General features: G+C 33.6%; 4 protein-coding genes and 1 non-coding gene across 5 annotated transcripts; 4 read left to right on the forward strand and 1 right to left on the reverse strand.

Moving 5' to 3' along the window:
* The first annotated feature begins 311 nt into the window (after positions 1-311).
* Positions 312-1420, forward strand: LOC132185873 (uncharacterized). The gene is made up of 4 exons (XR_015912879.1): positions 312-446; positions 555-676; positions 762-883; positions 1061-1420. It is a non-coding gene; the product is annotated as an uncharacterized LOC132185873 (transcript).
* Positions 1421-3256: 1836 nt separating this feature from the next.
* On the forward strand, positions 3257-4496 carry LOC132185872 (uncharacterized). The gene is made up of 4 exons (XM_059599675.2): positions 3257-3416; positions 3486-3604; positions 3695-3825; positions 4034-4496. The coding sequence occupies exons 1-4, from the start codon at positions 3365-3367 to the stop codon at positions 4140-4142; spliced, it is 411 nt and encodes a 136-aa protein (XP_059455658.2). The 5' UTR covers positions 3257-3364; the 3' UTR covers positions 4143-4496.
* A 6611-nt stretch (positions 4497-11107) lies between these two features.
* LOC132183709 (phenylcoumaran benzylic ether reductase Betv6) lies at positions 11108-14568 on the forward strand. Its single transcript, XM_059597098.2, has 5 exons — positions 11108-11381; positions 11517-11651; positions 13529-13766; positions 13858-14061; positions 14162-14568. The coding sequence occupies exons 1-5, from the start codon at positions 11199-11201 to the stop codon at positions 14326-14328; spliced, it is 927 nt and encodes a 308-aa protein (XP_059453081.2). The 5' UTR covers positions 11108-11198; the 3' UTR covers positions 14329-14568.
* Positions 14569-16362: 1794 nt separating this feature from the next.
* Positions 16363-16862, reverse strand: LOC148584688 (uncharacterized). The gene is made up of 2 exons (XM_088518258.1): positions 16754-16862; positions 16363-16610 (listed from the first exon to the last, which is right to left on the reverse strand). Exons 1-2 carry the CDS (start codon positions 16860-16862, stop codon positions 16363-16365), a joined length of 357 nt encoding a protein of 118 aa, XP_088374384.1.
* Positions 16863-18926: 2064 nt separating this feature from the next.
* LOC132184887 (phenylcoumaran benzylic ether reductase Betv6-like) lies at positions 18927-21167 on the forward strand. The gene is made up of 5 exons (XM_059598673.2): positions 18927-19109; positions 19240-19374; positions 20261-20498; positions 20603-20806; positions 20933-21167. The coding sequence occupies exons 1-5, from the start codon at positions 18927-18929 to the stop codon at positions 21157-21159; spliced, it is 987 nt and encodes a 328-aa protein (XP_059454656.2). The 3' UTR covers positions 21160-21167.
* Positions 21168-22790: the final 1623 nt, after the last annotated feature.

The following is a 22790-nucleotide window of genomic DNA, read 5'->3' on the forward strand; positions in this document are numbered from 1 at the left end:
GACTTTGTCTTCAGCTTACCAAAAGAATTATTTACAAAAAAAATAATAATAAAAACCTTTGTTTTCATCGTATAAACCATAAAACCTTAAAGCCATTGTGGCACATTGCCTGTAAATCTGTGGGCTACTGTAAATCTGTGGGCTGCTAGACTATATGTTGATGTACTAAAAGTTGGTGCAGCATGTCATATTCAGAGGATCAGGCTTAGCCCACAAGAGCCTATTGGATTCTAGTCTTTTTCCCAATATAAAAATTGGTCGGGAATGGATAAGAACAAGGAAGAGACTAGACCCCCCACCGCCATGCACCACTTTATAAACAAGTCTCAACAAATATCTAGCTCGTATCATAATCCAGACGTGTAATATTTTGTTCAAGATATTGTTTGAGCAAATGGGTTCTCTAATAGCAGGATGGCACTCACCCACCCTTGATCCAAAGGCAGGTAATTAATATGATCGATCATCATCACTGCCCTAATTCTCCAGCTTACGTGAATAAATGTTTTTAAATTATATGTTTTTTGTGTAAAGAATCATTTTTATTTTTTCAGAGGCGCTCAAGAGGAACTCTTCATTAACGAGAGGAGAGATTGACAATTACTGGAGAGCAAACAAGAAACCAGAGGAAGAACACCTCAAAGCCATTTCTGAGATCTCATCAGATGGTGTTCAGGTTTGGACGTTCATCCAGTTTATTAAAATGACATGTGTATTTACGTGTGATTCGTCGCGTTATAAATTATCGATGAATATGACAGGAAAGTGCGTTTGGGGACGCCGGGCAAAGGTTTGAGAGGTCGAAATCCGCGCCTTCCGTAAATATAAAGGAGGATTTCTTCCCGGACATGAAAACGGAGAAAATCATCAAGAAAAGGGGATGGTAATTAAGCATGGAGCTAGTTTAACTTATAAGTATTATTGGTAATTAATTTTAATTATTCACATGAAATATAAATTAATTAAGTTTGTGTAATTGGTAAATATAATTATTTAATTTGTATCCATCTCCCTGCATTCAAACGAATAATAACACACGTGCATTATGTCAATATTGCAGGTGGACTAGGAGCAACTCGGCCTTTCTGAACGACCCACCGGCCTCTACATGAAGGTGCTTCCAACACTTACACGTCGCAGCTCCACGTGGCTAGCTTGGGCCCATCCAAATGAGGAGGCAGTGAGATGGAATTATTAATTACCTAATATTTCTCAAAGTTCAAATACAGAAGAATATTGTCTATATGTCATATATATGCCACTAAAGGCTAAAGCTTTGATTTACTTTTTTATTTTTATTTTGTGTGTATGGCAGTTTAATTTGGTTTTTCAGGCTTGTAAAGGAAGAGGAAATTGTAATTCTATTTTCTTGGGAATGGTTATGCGTTTGCATGTCACATTATATATCTTGTTTTCGCTATACGATAAGTGTCGTATGAATGGTAGGAAAACATTTGGAACATTTGTATGTCACATTTTTCTTGTTTTCGGTCTACATTTTAGTAATTGACGTGGTAAATTTCATGTCAGTTTGTAATATGATAAGTTTTATATAAACTATCAAAGAACAATTCATATATAAACTATCAAAGAACAAATTCAATTTTAGTAGCTAACGAGTTAAGTGACGTTAAAACTTTTAATAAAGTTGTAATTGTCTTAAAAGGATAATTGCCTAGCAAATTTGAAAAACAATTATGAAAGGGAATGTTACAATTGGGTTGGTGGTATTAAGAAGAATTTTGTAGTGAGCAAAGGAGTCTGCAATCAAACCAAAACCAAGTTGATCCCATTGGGTCAGTCAATGGTCTGGTCGCTAACTAATTGAGCCTATCTATATTTGGGCCCTAAATTGGTTTTGGTTATGGGCCTGTTGATGGGCTCATATATAGAGAGAGAGGGGAACCCAAGTAGAAAAAAAAAAAAAAAAAAAAAAGAAGAAAGAAAGAAATGTAAAAGGGCAAAACAAGTAAAGGAAAGGAAAGGAATAAAAAAAAAAAAACTCAAATTTTGAACAAAGCTAGAAAAGACTAATGATGATAATAGAGTAATGCTATTTATCGATCAAGTATTTTCATTTCATCCCTTTAAAAGTGTTTTGCAGCTACTTTATGCGTAGTAAATGTTGAAATAATGATGATGCGGAAATATGAGCAGAAGCAAGAGAAATAAATAACATAAAGAACTTACGGGTGGTTTGGTATTAGACACTTATGTCCATCACTCGGAATATCCCTAAAGGTTACATTGTGCTCATTAATTTGATTTGTCTATACTATAAATGTCTATATTTATAGAGTAGTGTCTAAATACGAGTATAGTAATCAAATCTCTTTGATTTGATTACAATCTCAATATTTCATTACAATCAACCTATAAATAGAGAACATTTAATATCATCCTAATTATGGAATATACGAAAAAATATTATATATTTTCAGTATATTCTAACATTCTCCTCAAACTCAAGGTGGAATATTCGGGAACCTTAAGTTAGAAATCCGAAACAATGATGGCAATGGTGGCAGAGGCTAGGAACGGGCCGTAGATGGCGGTGACTGTCAGAGGAGATAGAGGCTGGCAGGCCAGCGATGGCGACATGTGGCGGCTGGTGAATGCAGATTCAAAATGGCTAACAACGGGCTAAACTCCAAAAGCGGCCAACAACGTGCCAAGGTTGACAAAGAGTCAAACTTCAAAAGGGGCCAACGACATGCCAAAAACCAAAAGGGGTCGACAACGAGGCATGGCTAACAATGAGTTAAACTTCAAAAGGGTCGACAATGGCCAGGGCTGATTTGAGCCAAAATTAAAAAGAAAATAAGCCCACTTAAGCAATTATCAAATCGGCGCACCAAACCTGATGCGCGAGTGGCGTGCATGATGTGGTCACTCTTGGACCCCTTTCTTTTTTTCTTTTTTTTCACGAATTTGAATTTGGTGTTGGCAGCTACCTATACACCTGTGAACTTTGCTGAAAGGGCATGATTCGGTGTAGGAGGCACTTTGTGAGCTTGGTCTGGAGAGGACGCAGGAGACATTGCCTGCGTCCTTAAAACCATTGTATAAACCATAAAACCTTAAAACCACATTGCCTGTAAATCTGTGGGCTGCTGGACTATATATTGATGTACTAAAAGTTAGTGCAGCATGTCATATTCAGAGGATCAGGCTTAGCCAACAACTACAAAGATGGCTAAAAGTCAAGAAATGAGCCTATTGGATTCAGTCTTTTTCCCAAAATAAAAATTGGTCGGGGATATTGGATAAGAACAAGTAAAGAGATTAGACCCCCCACCACCACCTCTTTATAAACAAGTCTCAACATATCGTATTTTGTTCAAGATATATATTATTTGAGCAAATGGGTTCTCTAATGGCAGGATGGCAATCACCCGCCCTTGATCCAAAGTCAGGTAATTAATTAATATCACTGCCCTATTTCTCCAACTTACGTGAAGTGTAAAGAATTTTATGTTTTTCAGCGGCACTCAAGAGGAACTCTTCATTAACGAGAGGAGAGATTGACGCTTACTGGAGAGAAAAGAAGAAAGTAGAGGAAGAACACTTCGGAGCCATTTCTGAGATTTCAGATGGTGTTCAGGTTTGGATATGTTTCCGTTCAGTTTATTAAAATTACATGTGTTATTATATGATTCGTCGCTTATATAAATTATCGAGATGAGTATGACAGAAAAGTGCGTTTGGGGACGCCGGGAAAAGGTTTGAGAGGTCGAACTCCGCGCCTTCCGGAAATAGAAAGGAGGATTTCAAGGACATGAAAACGGAAACGAGCTTGGAGAAAATCATCAAGAAAAGTGGATGGTAATTAAGCATTAAGTTATAAGTATTATTGGTAATTAATTTCAATTATTCACATGAAATATAATAATAATTAATTAATTTTATGTGTAATTGGTAAATATAATTATTTGTCCATCTCCCTGCATTCAAACGAATATTGGTAATTAATTAATAATAATTAATTATTGGTAATTAATTTCTCCATCACACGTGCATTATGTGATGGCAGGTGGACTAGGAGCAACTCGGCCTTTCTGAACGAGCCACCTCTACATGAAGGTGCATCCAACACTTACACGTCGCAGCTCCACGTGGCTAGCTTGGGCCAATCGAAATGAGGAGGCAGTGAGATGGAATTATTAATTACCTAATATTTCTCAAGTTCAAATACAGAATATTGTCTGTGTCATATGTGTTTCTCACTAGTTGTTGTTCGACCATATGCCACTAAAGGCTAAAGCTTAGATTTATTTTTATTTTTTGTATATATCGGTTTAATTTGGTTTTTCAGGCTTGTAAAGGAAGAGGCAATTGTATTTCTATTTTCTTAGGAATGGTTATGCGTTTGTATGTCACGTCATCTACGTTTTAGTGAGTAAAGGTTAATTTGTAAATAAGATGAGTGTCGTATGAATGATAAAAACTTTACATTTTAGTGATTGACGTAATAAATTTTATGTCAGTTTGTAATATGATAAGTATTATATGAACTAGGACAGAACAATCTTAAGTTTAGTAGCTAACGAGGTAAGTGATCTTAAACCTTTTAGTTGTAGTAGTCTTAAAAGGGATCAGGATTTACTGAAATTCTTAGGGAGTTTCAGTTTCTGAAATTTCAGATCTAGGCCGTTTATTTTTTATTCAATGGTCATTGTTTAGCCACGTGGCAGAACAATGACTCTTAGATGAAAAATAGACGACCTAGATCTAAAATTTTCGAAACTAAAATTCTCCTAAGAATTTCGGTGGATCCAAATTTTTTTTTTTTTTTTTTTTTGACATGTCCACATAAGGAAAATGGGATGAGTGATTCGAATTAGTGACCTCCGCTTCATGAGGCATGGTCTACTGTCAATTGAGCTCAAAAGGGCAAAGAAAGAGAATGTTAACAATCCAGTTGGGCTGGTATTCAAAAGTATTTTGTATTGAGCAAAGGAGTCGGCAATCAAACCAAGTTGATCCCATTGGGTTTGGTCTCTAACTAATTGAGCTTATCTTTATTTGGGCCCTAAATTGGTTTTGGTTATAGGCCTTTGATGGGCTCACAAAGAGGAACCGGAGAAAAAAAAAAAAAAAAAAAAAAAAAAAAAAAAACCTCAAATTTTGAACAAAGCTAGAAAAAACTTTGGATCATAATAGGGGAGTAATGCTATATATCGAACAAGTATTTTCATTTCATTCCTTCAAAACTGTGGTTTAGTGTTTTGTAGATATTTTATGCGTCATGAAATCTCCAATTAGTTGATCCGGCCGTCGTGAAATTTAAAACATCTCAATATGGGCAGGAAGATGGTTAGTGAACTTGGTGTTCGACAAGAAAGTTGTATGTAGGAGCGTTTTCAGTGGATAAAGTTTAAAAAATATTATTTTCATAAAATAGAGAAATAATTTAGATAAGTGTTTTTAATACTTTTATAAGTGAGTAGCTAAAATATAAAAAATAGGTTTAAATTAGCTATTTTAGATAGACTTATAGGAAAACCATTGTGAATGTTATTAGACACCTTGTTTTGATGTATAAATTAAACAGTGTGCAGCTTTCATGAGGAAAAGCTATAAATAATTCCCATTGCCAAATAATTTTCAACTTTTCCTCTATTTGTGTCTTTTACTTTGTAGCACATTGAAAAGCTAGAAGATATTTTAGTACTCTTTTTTTTCTTTTTTTTTTTTCACTAGCGTCTTGTTTGGGTATACGTTTGAGAGATCTAAAAGTGCGTTTAAAGAAAAGAGTACTTGTTTAGTAAAAAAAATTGAAAACACTTTTAAGGGTTCAAAAAGCCTAAAAATGGCCAAAACACACTTTTGATAAAAGCTTAAAAATGATGCTTTTGCCAAAAAGTATTTTTTTGACTTGAAAACTCTATTTTTCAAACACAATTCCAAGCATACTCTAAGAGCTCGTTTTGGATTGCGTTTGAGAAATAGAGCTTTCAAGTCAAAAAAAATGTTTTTTTGGCAAAAATTTTATTTTTAAGCTTTTGTCAAAAGTGTGTTTTGGTCATTTTTGAGCTTTTTGAACCCTTAAAAGTGTTTTCAATTTTTTTAACCAAACGAGTAATTTTTTCTTTAAACGGACTTTTTGAGTGTTAATCGCATTTTTATGTTCCTCAAACGTACACCCAAACATACCCTAAGAGCTTGTCTGAGATTGCGTTTGAGAAATAGAGCTTTTAAGTCAAAAAAACGTTTTTTTCGCAAAAGCTTCATTTTTAAGATTTTGCCAAAAATCTGTTTTAACTATTTTTAAGTTTTTTGGGCACTTAAAAACACTTCTAATTTTTTAACCAAACAATTATTATTTTTTTTCAAACGAACTTTTTAAATGTTAAATATACTTTTAAGCCCCTCAAACATAATTTCAAACAGACTTCAAGTCTAAATTGGCTTTTAGATAGACGCATGCTAATGGTATCATAAAGCAACATGTGCTCACATGCACGCGCAACTGCTCTTATAGTTCTATAAAAGGCTATAACTTCGATTTACACAAATCTTTTATCATTATTATTATTATCTTCAAAGTTTGCAATATTTGTTTAAAATTAGATAGATTCAAATTCGCCTTATTGCCCAGAATTTAAACATCCATACAGTTTTCTGCTCAACTTTCTTCAATTCCTACAAAGCTGTAGTTCCTCTACCATTGCAATGCTGATCATATATACCGACAAAAATATTTTAATAACAATAAAAATTTAAAATTAGCACAATTATAAATAAAAGAAGATATGATGAAATAAAGTAAAATAAAATATTGAATGCACTTTAGTCTTCTTATTATTATCTTGACTTGTTTTCCACGCACTCAATTGGCATTGCACGATACAAAAGATAATCACGATTTCTTCAGTTGTACACTATAATCATTCAGCATGGTGCCTCCTGCTTAAAAGTTAATAACTTTCCCTGAGTCGAGCGTTTAATTGGATATAATTTTAAAATGAAATATTAAAAAAAAATCTACTTTTTAGAAATTGATTTATAACTAAATATTTAAGCATTTATACAAAAGCATGTCGGTAAACAACTACCAACAATATAATAAGTAATTTCATAGGATTTAAATAACTTTAAGAGTATGTTTTTTTTTTTTTTGGCATGTTGGTAGACAACTACCTACAATATAATAAAAGTTTAGGTAAAATTCACTTAACCCCTTGAAACTATCATTCCAATGATAATTTGTCCCTCAAACTATTAATTACGACAATTTACCCCCAAAATTATCAAAACAATGACGATGTACCTCCTAATGTTAGCAAAATGACGAGATTACCCATATAAAATTGTCAATAAGACAAAAATGTCCTTAAAAAATTTCATAGATTTTCGTTAAATTTGACGAAAATTAGTAACGGAAGGTTTAAATTGAAAATTTTTGAAACATTAGGGGGGTACATTGCCAATTTTTAAACTTTGGGGTTCAAATTGAAAAACTCCTGAAACTTTAGAGGGGTAAAGTGGATTTTCCCCAATTTTAGTATTTTTGTTTTTATTTTAGTAAAGGTAATTTTGTCATTTTTTAAAAAAATTGGGGGTACATTATTATTGTTTTGGTAGTTTGGGAGGTAAATTGTTCCAATTGATAGTTTGTGGAGTAAATTGTTCCGATTGATAGTTTGGGGAGTAAATTGTGATTGAGATGGTAGTTTGAGTGGGTTAAGTGAAGTTTACTATAAAAGTTTCTTGCTTTTAGTTTCCAATGATAACCAAATAAATAAATCATAAGAAAACACTATATGACAATCCCACAAAACTTTTTTTTTTTTTTCTTTCAAAATTTGGTAAGGAGGAGCATTCCTAATCTGAATGCTTGACGTGTCTGATGATGATTTAGCATAATCAATATAGGTTGGATCTGGCTTAATTACATGGTTCAATTCATTGGTTTGTTAACAAAGAACCATCCGACAACTTTTGTCTTTTCCTATGTGTCACAATAGACGAATTGGTTGGCAAGTTATTCTATTCTTTCAACTCTCGTTTATTTTTTGTTCAATATCTTTTTTTTAAAAATTAAATTCATAATTGAATATGTATATACATTTGAGTTCTACAAGTTTAATGCTAGACTAGGAAAAAAAAAAAAAAGAAGAAGGTATTTTCCTAGTCCTTAGTGAATATTATTTTGAAATATTTTCTATAAATCGGGTGAGAGAAATAAGAGCCATTTTTTTTTTAGAAAATAATATTCGTCTAGACTAAGAGAACACCTAACAATCTCCAAAAAAATATGAATAAAATTGAACCGAAGATGAACATAAAATGAAAAATAGTGTCTACAAGAGGTAGCTCAATCGGCTGGGACTACACTTAATGAAGTGGAAGTCACTAGCTCAAATCCCCCTCCCCCCTCTTGTGCGGATATGTCAAAAAAAAAAAAATAGTATTTCTCTTCTAAATGAATTGTATTTATGTGGTTTAAGCACTTTTGTGGTAACATCAAATAATGACACATTTAAAGTAGAAGAATGACACGTTTAAAGTAGAAGAATGACAGGTGCTCTTTTCGTTTTAAGTGAATATTATTTTTCTTTTTCTTTCTCTGTCACAAAAATAGCCTAGTTGGCTAGTTGTCAAATCACAAATTTTAATAAAATAGTGATAAATGCTTTCCTTCTACTTATTTTAAACTTTTATTTATTTATTTATTTTTATAATTAGAGTGTTACTATTTTTTAATGTTGAAAAGCATTTTCTCATATGGATTCGGCTTACATTCTATTATTTTAATAACAGTATGTATATTGTAGTTTCATTAACAGTCAATAATGAATTTCTCAAAATCTCTCTTCATTTTCTTCCTCCTATTAAATACTTCTAAAAATAAGTCAATTTTAAAATTCAATCTTAACTATTGATTAAACTACAATAAACATGTTATTTTAATACCCCCTTCCCTTGTATGAACATGTCAAAAAAAAAAAAAAAAAAAAAAAAAAAAAACAGCATATAATCCGAATGTTTTCACATCTATATAAGGCCTATCCATGAAAACAGGGAAGAAACCCAACCCATAGTCGGTGGGCCCAGTATTTCTGGCACCGTATATATTAAATACTTTATTTATTTTCTAAGAAAAAAATGAAACAAATATAAAATTTAGATCTAGAAGAAACGAAATCCATCTTGATTAATATATATGAACTTTCCGCGATGCTTATCCTCTTATTAAAATACTTTTCAATGGAAAATTTCAAACTTATAATTAGTTTACAGCTCTTTAAAAATTATTGATACTAAAATTATATTTTAGCGGGTGATGTGACCTTAACCAACTATTGAATGAGCTTATGACAGTTCTTACTTTTGTTTTTTAAACCTTTTAAATATTGAGTAATGTTATCTACCATTTAAATATCTTTTAATTATCTTATAAAATTGAGGTGACAGGTCTAGTATCTTTTGGAAAAGTCGTTGTTTAAAAAAAAGTACTTTAATGATTATTAAGATCTTGTCTGAGATTGTTCTAGAGAGTTTAAAAAGTATTTTTAGTACCTAAAAGGCTGTGCAAACAAAAAAATAACCTATTTGGTTAAAAAAAAAAAAAACACTTCTTTGATTTTTTTAATCTAAAAAGTACGTTTAATACTTAAAAAGTTGTGTTAAATAAAAAAGCTCGTAAAAAAATTGAAAAGTTTTTTTTTTTTTTTTTTTGACTTTTTTTAGTCTAAAAATGGCTAAAACGTACTTGACAGAAAGCTTAAAAATAAAATTTTTACCAAAAAAATTAAAAGATCTATTTCTCAAACATAATCCTAAAAATACTAAAAAAATAGTTGGAATGAGATTTTTAGAGCTTCTTATTAAAAGATATTTGTGAGGTGTCGGATAATAAAAACACATTAAGTTTATAAGATATTTGTGAGGTGTCGGATACGATGTAGCATTAGTCTTATCTCCGATCCTAAAAATACTTTTGAAAAGCAATAAAATATGAAACAATGTATATAAAAATAACTAATCTTGTCCTATTCCCTGTTACAGTTTGACAGTGAGGTCTATAGCTGATTTTCTTTAATCCTATCATGTTAACAGTTTGAAGGAGAAGAAAAGAGTTAAATTACATTGGACCGACTGACATCAATTATTAATGAACCTTGTCATTTTAAAGGCCAGGTTCCACCATCGTCCTCCCCCCCTCCCCCCGGAACATTGTACACGAATAAATTAAAAAAAAAAATGAACCTCACCATTTTACCGACCAGGTTCATATAGATTTCCAGAAGACCTATTCAATCGCTGGCAATAAAGAAAACAAAATAAAATTGGTGAACTATTAAGTTGTAAAATAGGGTCGTTGGGAGTGGGAGGGCACTCTCTTTCAACATGAGAAAAATTTATGGAGATTGGAGAGAGACGGTCTTATCCTTTACCTAACCCTTCCTTTTTATTTATTTATTTATTTATTATTATTATCTTTAAATAAAACCCCCCTCCTTTTAGCTTAAGGAACGTAGGGTTGATTACAACCTCTCCATAAAATTCCTCGGAAAAAAAAAAAAAAAAAACAAAAAAAAAAAAAAGGACAGCTTATCCAACCCTTTGGCCCCACATTCTAATCATGTTTTGACAAAATATAATTAATAAGGATTGATTTCTTCTCTCCAATAATCTATTGTAACAATGGTCCAAATTGAATGCCATGAATTCTTTCATAATATAATTTTTTTTTAAAAAAAATTGATGTGTTACATCAATAATTAAATAGTAAAATTTGATTATTTTATCTCGTAAATTTAGGTAATATTTATCATGTCAACAACTTAATAATTAAATTTAATTTTAATTAGTACGATAAATTACTGTCCTATCAATTTGTAAGAGATTATAACGGTTTTTGTATTGGGTAAATGATATAAGTTTTACGCTTTTATTATACTTTATTGATGTGGCACTCTAAATCGGGTTTTAATTTTTAATTTTTTATTATAATGAGAAGAATATTTAATTAGCAAAAATGAGATAAAAATAGGATCTATAATTTCGTATTTGTTAGGGGAGCAAGCAATTTTGTCCCAACCTGAAGGTCATTATGGTAACTTTACACCACTGCCTCATCCATAAATAGTGCTCCCCAGTTCTTCATTCATCAGAAAATAGCTTCACCTTTCTCTGTCTGATCCCCCCACCATTTGTTGGATAATTCTCTTTTTTCCAAACATTTCAATATGGCTCAGAAAAGCAAGATTTTGTTCATCGGAGGCACCGGCTACATCGGAAAATTCATCGTGGAAGCAAGCTTAAAGGCTGGCCATCCCACCTTTGTTCTGGTCAGAGAGAGTACGGTCTCTGATCCCGTTAAGGGAAAACTAGTTGAGAAATTCAAGAGCTCAGGCGCCACTTTGGTCCATGTACGTACATCAATTTCTGTGTTTGTGTTTTTTTCCGAATGTGTTTGTGTTTTGTGTTTTGCCGGCACCATCGGAAAGTTTGATCTGGTCGGAGAGAGTGTGATGGTGTGAATTAATGTGGGCTTTTTTTTTCAGGGAGATCTGTATGACCATGGAAGTTTGGTAAAGGCGATTAAGCATGTGGACGTGGTGATATCGACGGTTGGCCACCTGCAGTTGGCAGATCAGGTCAAGATTATTGCCGCCATTAAAGAGGCTGGAAACGTTAAGGTTGGTGTCTTTAAAGTACTCAAAACTTGGCCTAATTAATTGTTTCCTCATTTTTCTCTGTTTTTTTTATTTTTATTTTTATTTTTATTTTTTAATTACTTAATTTTTCATTGACTGAACATGTTTGATAAAGTAGCCAAAAAAAAAAAAAAATCTAGTTCTAAGAGTTAGTGTAAAACGCTTTTAATTTTTTATTTATTTATTAAATATGTATTATTTTTTTTAAATGGACTTTTTAAATGCTAAAAAGTCCTTCAAACACAATTCTAACCATGTCGGCAGACTTAATTTTTTTAAAAACAAAAAAAATATCAAGATAAATTATTTACAGTAAAACTTAACATCATAAAAAAAAGAAAAAAAAAAAAAGAAAGAGAAATATTTGTTTTATTTTTTATTTTTGTCTGTCTCTTATTAATCTCATTATAAAGGAAGGGCAAATTTACCGTCTCAAAATTTTCCCTTCTTAGGTTGTGAATCAAAAGTCAAAGTGTAGGGATGGTTTGAAATCTACCATTTTGGGATTATTTTATTTTTTCATTTTTGTACCAATTTGTAAAATCAATTATTAGATTGTGAACTTATGTGAATTTCATAAATTTAAGAAAAAATTACACTTTACCCCCAAAATTTGGGGCGATTTTTAATTCGACCACCAATGTTTTAATTTTTGCAATGCACCCCCCAAACTTGCAATTTTTTTTTTTTTTTTTCAATTCGACTAATTTCATTCAAAAATTTTCATATTGCCCATAATTTTTTTACTTTTTTATTTTTTATAAAAGAAAAAAACGAAAATTTGAGATTGCAAAAATTGCTAGTTGGCCGGCCACCTCAAATATTTTTTTTTTTCAATTTTTTTTATAAAATTTTTTTTAAAAAAATTAAGAGCAATATGAGAATTTTTGGATGAAATTGATCGTATTGAAAAAAAATTTCAAGTTGGGGGTGCATTACAAAAATTGAAACATTGGTGGTTGAATTGAAAATCGCCTCAAACTTTGAAGGGTAAAGTGTACTTTTTTCAAATTTAATAATTCATCTATTAAATTTATAAAAGAATATAATTAAATATCAAAAACTAAATATCAAAAACTTATTGAATCCTAAAATACATATATTTATATTTGGTCCCAAAGACATTTTCATAGACTTTTCCAACAAAAAATTGGAAAATTTCGCAGAATAATGAACAAATATAGTACGGACGAGAAGGGTGGAAAATCCCTTGACGTAATCCTTATGTCATCTTGACGCAATATTTAAAATAATTATTAAATTTGTGATTAATTTTAATATAATTTGATTTTAAAAGTTGGATAGAAGCTTCTTTGCGTCATTATTATATGATAAATACGTTGGACCCCTCCACTATGACTTAAAAAGAGAGAAAAAATACGAATAGTTTTAAGTGAATATTATTCGTGCCCTGTGCCCCCACACCAGATGTCACGTCTACTACACCCACCATTTTGGTGGAGCCCTGTGATGGGCACATTCAACCTACACTGTAAATAAATGATTTAAAAGAAAACAAAAATACAAAAAAAGTGAAGGGGGTCGGAATTACCCTTTATAGAGATTCTCGACAATTTTATTAATGTAAGAGAGTTTTTAAGGGAAGATTATGGGCAACTTGCCTACACATTCGGATATGTGAATTGAGTTTCATAAGAACTCTCTCGTATTTATTGCTCTAATTTGTAAAACAAATTGTTAGAAATTCGATAATACGTTAGAAATTCGATAAACGTATTATGTTTGTCTGTATACACGTAGCAATCAAGACAATAGGGAAGAGAAATGAAAAAAAATTCTATGGAAAATGGTGTGATAATGTTATATGAAAATACTCTTGAATTTCTTGTATTATGCAGAGATTCTTCCCTTCGGAATTCGGAAACGACGTGGACCGTGTGCATGCTGTTGAGCCAGCAAAGACTGCATTTGCCACCAAGGTTGAAATCCGCCGCAAGATTGAGGCCGAAGGCATCCCCTACACTTACGTCTCATCCAACTACTTCGCTGGATATTTTCTCCCTACTTTGGCACAGCCCGGACTCACTGCTCCTCCTAGAGACAAAGTCACCATCTTCGGAGATGGACATGTCAAGGGTATCTAACATTTAATCTAACGGTCCATATGTTGCCACATGACAATTATATTGTCACTGTTTGATTTTTTTTTTTTTTTTTTTTCTTGCAGCTATTTTTAACAAGGAAGACGACATAGGAACCTACACAATCAGAGCTGTGGATGACCCAAGAACACTGAATAAGGTACTCTACCTCAGGCCTGCCAAGAACATTTACACATTCAACGAGCTTGTTGCCCTCTGGGAGAAAAAGATTGGCAAAACCCTCGAGAAAATCCATCTTACAGAGGAGAAAATCTTGAAGGACATCCAAGGTCGGTGGGATTTTTTTTTTTTTTTTTTTTTTTGAATTTTTTCTGCAAAATTGTAGATAAATTTTATTAACTAACAAGTTTGATAACTTTGTTGTTGCAGAGTCACCAATTCCAATCAACGTGATATTGTCAATCAACCACTCGGTGTTTGTGAAGGGTGATCACACCAACTTCGAGATTGAGGAATCCTTTGGTGTGGAGGCTTCCCAGCTGTACCCGGATGTGAAATACACCACAGTGGAAGAATACCTTCAGCAGTTTGTTTGAGAAAATGAAACCCCATGAAGCTCATGTTTTTATTATTATCATAAATAATCATAGTTGCTGTGAGTGACTTCATGTGAGGAGTGTTTGTATCTTTTCTCAATGCAGTATATGCTTCATGCTTGCAACCTTTCAACTTATACTCCTCGGCATTTCTCTTGGTATATGCATGTATTCTATTCCACCTCTAATATGTATATCTTCTTTATTGTGAGAAAATCTATAATAAAAAGTGTTAAATTATCAGTTGTCTAAAAAATTTAACCCAAAAATAGGAGATGAATAATAGAGATAAGAAAAAGTATCAAAATCAATATAAAAACCCTATGCTCTTAACAAATAGGACAAGATAGGTTGGTTCGATCAATTAAAAACCTATTACACTCAATCAATTAAAAACATATTACACGAACGGATCTTAGGATTTGCAAGGGAGGGAATGCAGGGTGGGTTTGGCTTGAGGCTGTCGAAGTTAAAATGTGTTCAAACGCTCTCTTAAGAAGTGAGTATCAACAAATCAGGCTCAATAGTAGAATATTTAATTGAAATAAATGATAAATTATAGAGTCCAATTCCAACTCAAGACCTCTTATTTGTTAAGTTGATTACAAAAATAATTATTTAATTAATATTTAATTGTCAATTTTACAGATAATTGGGTTAAATGCCAACATGAGATTGTTTTAAGGCTCGAGCACCAATAATGAAGATAATAAAAAGAACACAAACGTGCGCGCACACCAGTGAAAGAGAGACAGGTTGATGCCATGGAGCACAACTTGAGACAGCTGAAATGTTTGTCTCAAAATAATATTTTAAAATAGGAATTAAATTGAGGACATCTTTAGAACTGACCAAAAGCTTGACTTGGTCTTATTACGACAGGAGCCCTAGAGAATGTATTTCAATTGTGTATATTCACTATGCCTTGAAAGAAGCTTATTAAAACTAATTGAACCATGGATTGAGATACTCTGCAATTGGTAATGAGTGGTTTAGAATGACCTGCATCATTTCAATGACAAAAAAAAAAAAACGGACAAGAAAATTATTGAGGTGTAACAGTGTCGCTTTGCTTCTTAGAATATACTTTGCAGTATGCAATTTTGAATGACATAAGAGGTTTTGGCTTCCCTCATTAAACATTAGTTAATTTTTTCAAATGAGATGGTCAAATGTCTGATTGACAAATGGTGTCAGAGCCAATGTCATGAGTTCGAGTTGTTAGAGCATCACGTTGAGGGAGGAATTGTTGATGTGCAACAGTACTATTTTGCTCATGCGAACGGCTCTTAGAATATGCCTTGTGGATATAGTTTTGAATGCCATAAAATACTTTGACTTTCCTTATTGAATATCAATTAATTTTCAAATGAGATGATAAAGGTTCCATTCAACAAAAATAAATCACCCAAACCAAGTTGAGGGTAATCAAACACCTTAAAAAAACAGGTTAAATGGTCGAACAAAAACCCCCCTACAACATTAGGGATGGTTATTTATCCCCAAAACATGCTTTTTAGAGCGGTCTTACCACTCCCAAAATGTTTGTAGAGGCGGTCGACTACTCAAAATAGGCCAAGGGTGGCCGTATCAAGTGACTTTTTTTTTTTTCCTTCTTCTTTCTTATATTGCTGACATGGCTCGTTTCTAGCTCTTAATTACAAACGAACAGATGAGATTAAGCAAATTGCAAGGGATCTCAATCCTTGAACCAAAGGGTATCTGGACCCAGCCTTCTCTCAGCAAATCGAACCACTTGCAAGGCGACACTTCAAATTATTTGTGTATAAAGAAAGAGAACAATTCGTTAACAGCAAAATCTTCCACTTTCCAATATTTCTCTGTTCCTTCTAGCGACCAATTTACTTACCTTATTACCAACCGCGCCGCCCCCCTTTTTCTCTGCTTTGTAAAATGACAAAAAAACCACCTTAATCACAAAGCAATGCAGTTTTTTTTTTTTTTTTTTTTTTTTTTTTAATATACTGTCGGCGACATATTTACAACCCAGAGAGCTGCGTCTCCAATGGTAGCTTAAATCAGGTGTAGGCGAGCTCTTAGGCTCACTTTACTCTCATCACCAGTGTCGGTGCTCCGTAGAAAAACTCGTGTCAGGATAGCTTTTCTAGCCTTCAAAGCTGCTGGTTTTAGTGTCGGTGCTGGTGTCGGTGCCGGTGCCGGTGCGGGTGCCGCCATTAGAGGCATAGCTATTGGTATGTTTCCTGGATGTTTTTCTGTATATCCCATAATGCTCCCAGCCTTCATCCCTTCAAGTTTCTCACCTGCAAAATTTGACCCAGAAGATGTCAGTACTTTTCACATAACAACAAGGCACCGCAGAGGAACCAACCCATGCACAGAATACAAAAAATCTACAGAATATACAAGCAAATGTAAAAGTTTCCCATCTCTCAGTATCTCTTACCGTTTGTGACCAAATCGAGCTTAGAATTCTCTGACAGGAGAATAAGTGCGGGCGTGATGATTGTGAGGGCGGCCCAGAAGAAGAATATCACCACGAAGGTTCTTTCCATCACAAATTGGAAAAATTAATGCTCTTTCATGGGGTGTTGAGAGGTTTTAATACAATTAACACGAAGAGAGAGAGAGAGAGCAGAGGACTTGGAACACATTAGCTGGCCATGTTTAAGGAACATTGTTATTATAAAATTCATCAAGTATTACTCTGTTCTTATTTTTTTTAATCGTTGCATTAGCAAAGTCAAGTGTATAACAACTAAACTTGTGATTTTGGTTGTTCAGTTGTTGGAGGGTTGTTATATAGTTTGCATCTCTGATTGGACATCCATCTGTCATTTATACTTGGTCCATAATTTGATTATTATTTCCATTTATCAGATGAAATTGGTAGTTAACTACAATTAGTATCATCAAGCTTGACAATATATATCACAAGGTTGACTCTTAACGGGTTGGTGGGTCGATCGACCTGACTTGTAACCTGTATTGCTGGTTCTAAATTGGGAAGTGACCCATTTAGTAATATTGTGTGCTCTAGAATTAACACATCTATAAATTTTTGAAGTTGTCCAACTGGGGAACAAGGTAAAATCTGACGAGTGTCCGCAAGAATCAAGGCAATATTGTTCCAATTTGAGAAGACGCAAGCTTTGCTATTTGCCAAGATGACAGAAAGGGAATCACCTTGCAAGGTCATATGAGAGGAGGAAAAGGGGGAAGTCAACTCAATAGTTAGCAGTACTCCATGAGCTTTACTAGCAATAACCTCCGAAGGGAAAAACCTTTTAGCATGCACCCCGATAATATTACCATATTTAGTATACTTTTATATGATTGCCATATAAATTAATGATGTAATAATACAAATTAAGCATTAGATTAACACTTGTAAAAAAATAAAATAAAATAATTTTCATTGATATGTCATCCTAATTGTATGTCAATTATATAACAGTATACTAAATAGTAAATAGCATTGCTCTTTACCCTTATCATATGATAAGACGACAACAACTGAGTATATGGATCTAATATTGCAACAGCAAAATTGGCTTTGATGCATGTAAAGCAGATTTCTAAGCATTCAAGTGAAAATTGGGAGCGACACCAATTTGCTTCAAGGTGCTATATATGGATGCCAGGGGTTGTTCCTTCATGGATGACTTTATTTGTTACCATCCAGATAAAGTCCAATGGCAGTGAAATGGAGGGAAAGCCAAGTGAAATGGCATTTGCAGCCGCTGTGCTCAATGATTCTAATGGTTCTATTATTGTTGTTGTCTCCAAGCATTTTCCCCAATTGGATGTAAATAATGTAGGGGAAGCTCACGCAGCTCTGGTGGCAGTGAACTTGGCTTGTTCTTATGGCTGCAATACTCTCCATTTAGAATGTGATTCACTCATTATTACTCTGGATATCAATAAAGCCAAAACTTTCTATGATTGGAACTTTGCTCCTATCATTGGAGACATTCAACAACCGCTTCAATTTTTTTTCAAAATTGGACTTCTTCAAAGGTTTTTTGCATTGCTAATTTTAGAGTACATGATCAGTTTGCTAAATCAGCCGCTTCACCCATAATATTTAAAAGCATTCCCATTTACTTTTCCTTTCTTTTTGTCGTATGCATTAATGGTGGGAACTCACCTATATAATTTTCCACTAGTTAAACTTATACCTCACCTGAACCCCACTACCTCCCAAGAAAAAAAAAAACTATATATGATAAAATTCCACATTAAAAAAGAAGAAGAAAGGAAATAGTAATTAACCACCAGCCTGCCCTTGTTCACACATGAAGAGTTTAAATCATGTTTAAAAGGATGCATGATTTGATAACATAATTAAATAAAGATATTTTCTTCTTTCCATTAGTTTAATCTTCTTCTTTTTTTCCTAAGCTTTTCCATTCATTTAATTAATTGTAACAATAACAATTGGTGTCGGTTGATAAAAACATTAAACATGGTTAAAACACAATGCATGCATATGCATGATTTCTCCTAATCTATAAATATTGCTCCCCACCCCACTGCTTAATCAATCATACAACACTTTCACCTTCCCTTGTCTCCACTACGTGAAATTTTTTCTCTTTTTTGCCAAAAGCTTTACGATGGCTCAGAAAAGCAGGATTTTGATCATCGGAGGCACCGGCTACATCGGAAAATTCATCGTGGAAGCAAGCGCAAAGGCTGGCCATCCCACCTTTGCTCTGGTCAGAGAGACCACTCTCTCTGATCCCGTTAAGGGAAAACTCGTCGACAACTTCAAGAGCTTGGGCGTCACTTTGCTCCATGTACGTGCATCAATTTCTGCACGTGTTTTTATTTTTTATTTTTTTTGTGTTTTGCCGGCACCGACATCGGAGTGTTTGGTCTGGTCGGAGAGAGTGTGATGGTGTGAATTAACGTGGGCTTTTTTTTCAGGGAGATCTCTATGACCATGGAAGTTTGGTAAAGGCGATTAAGCAGGTGGACGTGGTGATATCGACGGTAGGCCGCCTGCAGTTCGGAGATCAGGTCAAGATCATTGCTGCCATTAAAGAAGCTGGCAATATTAAGGTTGCGTCTCTAACTCTAATCCGACATCCTCGTTCGTCGGAAAATAAAATGACTCTTCAAAAATTACTATTAAATTCTCTGTATAAACATTCGGGGGAACTAAAATGACTGTTCAAAAAATACAATTATTTTTTTTTAGTCTCAAAATGTAACTCAATCGGCTAAGACCACACCTAATAAAGCAGAAGTTATTAGTTCGAATCCTCCTCTTTCCTCTCGTGCAGATATGTCAAAAATATACAAATTAACTAAATGGCAATTCCACCACCACCCCTTGTTCATTTTGGGGTGGTCAAATCGGAGCCTCCTCAGACCCTTATTCTTTCATTTTTTTATAAAAAAGATGATTGTCTTTTTTTTTTTTTTTAGAAAAATGTAAAATTAGTCATTGTAATTTATTTAATTTACAATTAGCCATACAGTATCAAAATGAACTCAATAGTCCATGAAGTATGCTAAAAAAATAATTTAGTCTTTATAATCAAATTCCGTCCACTAATTTAACAAATTTTGTTAGTATGACACTGACTTAAATATGATAAGTATTACAATTTTATTGGTTCTAATGTTTCACGCTATTATAATTTGTTAAGTCAGTGAACGAAATTTGACTAAAATGACTAAATTATTTTTTTAGCATATCTCAGAGACTTTTGAGTTCATTTTGATACCATAAGGAGTTAATTACAAATTAGGTAAACCACAAGGACTAATTTGCATTTTTTCCTTTATTATTATTATTATTTTTTTAAAGTTTTCTAGTATTAGAATGATTTTAAGGGCATTTTGAGATGAAAAACACCAAATAAGTCATCTGTGTATTATACCCTATAATAATTAGTAGAAATTATAAATTTTTATGTGGCCTAATTAATTAATTGTTCAGAGATTCTTCCCTTCGGAATTCGGAAACGACGTGGACCGTGTGCATGCTGTGGGGCCAGCAAAGAAAGCATTTGCTACCAAGGCGGAAATCCGCCGCGCCATTGAGGCAGAAGCCATCCCCTACACTTATGTCACTTCCAACCTCTTCGCCGGCTATTTTCTCCCTACTTTGGCACAGCCAGGAGCCAGGGCTCCCCCAAGAGACAAAGTCTTTATCTTCGGAGATGGAAATGCCAAGGGTAACTAATTAAACACTAATTTCTTTAATTAAGATCTGGATATCCAACTAATTATTTTGAACATCTTGCAATTTTGATCAGGATTTTTTTTTTTTTTTTTGCAGCAATTTTTAACAAGGAAGAGGACATAGGAACATATACGATTAGAGCTGTGGATGACCCAAGAACAGTGAACAAGATACTCTACCTCAGGACTCCCAAGAACATTTACTCACTCAATGAGCTTGTGGCCCTCTGGGAGAAGAAGATTGGGAAAACCCTTGAGAAAATCTATGTGTCAGAGGAGAAGATTTTGAAGGACATGGAAGGTTAGTGGGACAAGCTTTGATTTCTTGAATATTTCCAAGGATCGATGCTACAACAAAATGGACGTTTTGATGATAAAATAAACATAGCATGGGTTTTTGATTGTGATGTACTTTATAATATTGCAGAGTCCGATTTTCCAGTGAATGCGATATTATCAATCAACCACTCTGTGTTTGTGAAGGGAGATGAAACAAACTTTGAGATAGAGGATTCATTTGGCGTGGAGGCTTCGGAGCTATACCCAGATGTCAATTACACCACTGTGGACGAATACCTCGACCCATTTGTCGGTGACTCCATGGTAGGAGTGTTTCCACCTGCTCTCTTTGGATATTGTAATAATCAACCATAATCCTGCAATAACTCGTGCATTATATATGTATTGCTTTATGCTTGTAATCGCCTAATAATGATTAATCATTTTAAGAGTTACATTATTATTGGAAGGGCAGGAGAGTGACTTATATAGATTGAGATCTCTTATAATTCTCTTTAAATTTGAAATTCTTAAATTCATAAATTTCAGTCGTTTATTTCATCTAAGCGTTAAAATAAGCAATGTTACGACATTTAATGAGAAAATATGACTTATTAAATTCTTTGAAGGTAGCTTTCTCATTAAATTTTCTCATTAAATGTTAAAACATGACTTATTTTAGACGCTTAGATAAAATGAACAAAGGAATTCGAGGCATCTCAATCCGACTTTTAGAATTACACATATTCTTAATTCTTCGAAAAAAATTGAACTAAGGATATCCAAACTTGGATTGAGATCCGGTACCATATATATTTATATCATTCCTTTAATAGATGGATCGACCACTTCCAAACTAATCGTTAGAGGTGGACAAAGAGAGTGGTTGGATCACCCCTTTAGACAAGCCCATTTTTCTCTTTCTTAGCTAAATATTTACAACTACCAAAGTGAGCTCTCTCTCAAAGTGTAGCTTACATATGGAATTTGGGCATGTTCTCTGCCTCAGTTCAGCTTGATCATGGTCTTATCACTTCACCAGTGTCATTGTTCCTTTGAAAAAAATCGTCAAGATAGCTTTTCTAGCCTCAAAACCGGAGTCAGTCCTGGTTCCGGTGCTGGTTCCGGTGCCGGTGCCGGTGCCGGTGCCTCCATTCGTGGCAGAGCTATTGGTGCTTTTCTTGGATGTTTCTCTATATATCCCATCATTCTCCTAGCCTTCGTTCCTTCACTTCTCTCACCTGCAAAATTTGTCTCGAAACATGTTAATTAACACTCTCAGATGACAACAACAAGGCATAGAAAATGAAGTGTCTCTTACCGTTTGAATTCATGTTGAGTTTAGAATTCTCTGAGAGGAGAATAAGCGTGGGAGTGATGATTGTGAGTACGGCCCAAAAGAGGAATATCAACACAAAGGTTCTTTCCATCATTTTTTGGAGAAATTTATGTTCCTTGATGGGGTGTTTCAGAGTTTTAATACAAGCAGAACAGAGAGAGAGAGAGAGAGACAGAGCAGGACTTGGAACACATCAGCTGGCCATTTTTAAGGAACAAGATGATTATTATAAAATTCAAAACTATCCTTTTATATAAAATAAAAATAAAAAATAAAAAAATTCGTTGCATTTGCAAAGTCAAGTATACACCAACTAAACTCGTGATTTTGGTTGTTCAGTTGTTGGAGGGTGGTTGTATAGTTTGGGTGTATGATTTGGGCATCCATCTGGCATCTCATGCCCAAGTCAGTATCCGTACAGCCTGCTTTGCAATGATTTATTTTTATATGTCCATTATTTATACTTGGTCCATGATTTGATTTTAAATACCATTTAGCTTATGAAATTGGAGGTTTATTGCAAATAATATACCTCCAAGCTTGACATTACCATAAAAGATTCTCCCAAGTGTTACTAGGTCTCATAGACTAGGTCCAGCTAATATGTCCCATTCTTCTCAAAGCATTCACATCTTATTCACCAAAATCACTTTTTAATTAATTTGAC

This window comes from Corylus avellana, chromosome 7 (assembly GCF_965113065.1).
Source record: "Corylus avellana chromosome 7, dhCorAvel1.hap1.2, whole genome shotgun sequence".
Classification (NCBI taxonomy): Eukaryota; Viridiplantae; Streptophyta; class Magnoliopsida; order Fagales; family Betulaceae; genus Corylus; species Corylus avellana.